Raw genomic sequence first — 2,188 nt, forward strand, 5'->3', positions numbered from 1 at the left:
CTCATTCCCCTCTGAAATGAATGTTGCACTAATGAATTATAAGGAACAAAAAGAGCACTCAATGGCCTCCTTATTTTCTTCCACATATGGTGCATCACTGGTAGCTGTCACTATAATGTCCTCCTCCACATTTATGGTGACTAGCTGTCCATCGGCTACTAACTTCAATTTTTGGTGAAAAGATAAGGGCACCGCTTCTGCCGAATGTATCCAAGGTCTTCCCAACAGGCAATTGTAAGAGGGTTTGATGTCCATTACTCAAAATTTCACCTCATACGTGTTTGGCCCAATCATCAAAGGAATATCAATTCTTCCCATGACCTTTCTCTCTGTGCCATCAAATACTCTCACTACATTATGGCATGTTTTCATGTGAGAACTGTGAATGGATAATCTGTTCAATATGGACAATGGCATGAAGTTTAAGGCTGACCCATTATCAATAAGCACACTTGGCAATGTATATCCTTTGCAGTGAGTGGTAATGTGCAAAGCCTTAGCTGATCCCATGCCTCTAGGTGGGATTTCATCATCGTTGAAATAAATGAAATTGTCAGCACTTATGTTACTAACCAATTGATCCAACTTGTTGACCGATATATCATTAGTAACATAAGTCTCATTGAGCACCTTCATTAACGCCTCACGATGTACCTCTAAACTCAGAAGCAAAGCCAATACTGATATACGAGCTAGTTGTTTGCGTAATTGCTCAACTACACTATACTCACTATGTTTCAAGAATTTTAGAAATTCTCTGGCTTCTTCCTCCTTCACTAGCTCATTAACCAGTATTTCAGTCCCCTTTCTTTTGTCATAGGCTTTTGCTTTTGCGGGCTCAACTCCAATGCCTTCTGCATCATAACGTTTCCCACTACATGTATAAGAACCCTCATCTTGAACCTCCTTAGAGGCACTAGCTATATCTTCCTTCTCTGGCATTGTCACATTGCAGCTATAATTACAAGGTACCCTCTTGTTATCCTTACAAAGAAATGAAACAGGTTTATGAATAATGACTTTCGGTACCGTTGGTATTTCAACTTCATTATTTCTTGGTAAAGAAATAATGATTCTTGGCCGGTTTTGATTCTTCGATCCACCTTCTAATGTGCATATGCTCTTATATGAACCAGCTTCATAAAATTCCAGCTCCTTATTATCCATAAGGCTTTGTACCAAGGCCTTAAACGCGTCACATTCCTGAATCTTGTGTCCCTCTTCAGTATGGAATTCGCAGTAGTCTCTCACTCCTCTATTCCTTCCTTTAGAGATTATCATCTTTCTTTTCACCATTTCTTCCCAAATTATTTTTATCAGCGTTCTCACATCGGTCATATCCTCTTTGATCTTTCTCATATCTGCATCCCCAATTGCATTTACCCCTTGATCACAATGATTTAGCAACGGGTTTTCTGTACTAGGGATGTCGTCAAATTTTACAACCCCCATCTTGATTAGTCTTTCCACTGCCTTTTTAAAAGCAGTGCAATTTAAAATTGAATGCCCCGATATCCCTGCATGGTATTCACATTTGGCGTTTTCATCATACCATTTGGGATATAGGAGTTGTAACGGTTTCAAATGAAATGGAGCTATTGCATGCGCATTGAATAAACTTTGATAAAGCTCCCAATACGTCACTGGGATAGGAATAAACGAGACCTTTTCAAAATTTTGTCTCGAACCCTGCTTTTGAGAATCTTGTTGCCCAACTGTAGTTGCTCTAGGCTGACTAATCGTAATTGCCTTCAAATTATAACTATTCATATTGTTCACCTCATTATCTTTCCTTCTTGGGGTCGTTCTTTTAACAGCTTTCCCCTCTATCTTGCCACCCCTTATGGCATTTTCAATCATTTCTCCTGCCATAACTATATCAACAAAACTCTTGGTGGTACTTCTAATCATGTAACTAATGAATGGGGCCTTCAAAGTGTTGATAAACAACATGGTAGTTTCTTTCTCCAAGAGTGGTGGTTGAACTTGCATGGCAACCTCCCTCCACCTCTGTGCATATTGCCTAAAGCTCTCATTAGGCTTATTTTCCATATTTTGCAAAGTGATTCTATCAGGAGTCATGTCAGTCACATGATTATATTGCTACATAAAGGCTTGCACTAAGTCTCTTCAAGAACCGATCCTTGCACGACTCAGTTGATTATACCACCTAGCCGCTGCCCCAACC

The 2,188-nt window shown here is 39.6% G+C and overlaps 1 protein-coding gene across 1 annotated transcript; it reads right to left on the reverse strand.

Moving 5' to 3' along the window:
- Positions 1 to 258: 258 nt before the first annotated feature.
- On the reverse strand, positions 259 to 1,872 carry LOC107889948 (uncharacterized). The gene has a single exon (XM_016814480.1). The coding sequence runs from the start codon at positions 1,870 to 1,872 to the stop codon at positions 259 to 261; it is 1,614 nt and encodes a 537-aa protein (XP_016669969.1).
- Between the last annotated feature and the right edge of the window lie 316 nt (positions 1,873 to 2,188).

Source organism: Gossypium hirsutum, chromosome A09, assembly GCF_007990345.1.
Source record: "Gossypium hirsutum isolate 1008001.06 chromosome A09, Gossypium_hirsutum_v2.1, whole genome shotgun sequence".
NCBI lineage: Eukaryota > Viridiplantae > Streptophyta > Magnoliopsida > Malvales > Malvaceae > Gossypium > Gossypium hirsutum.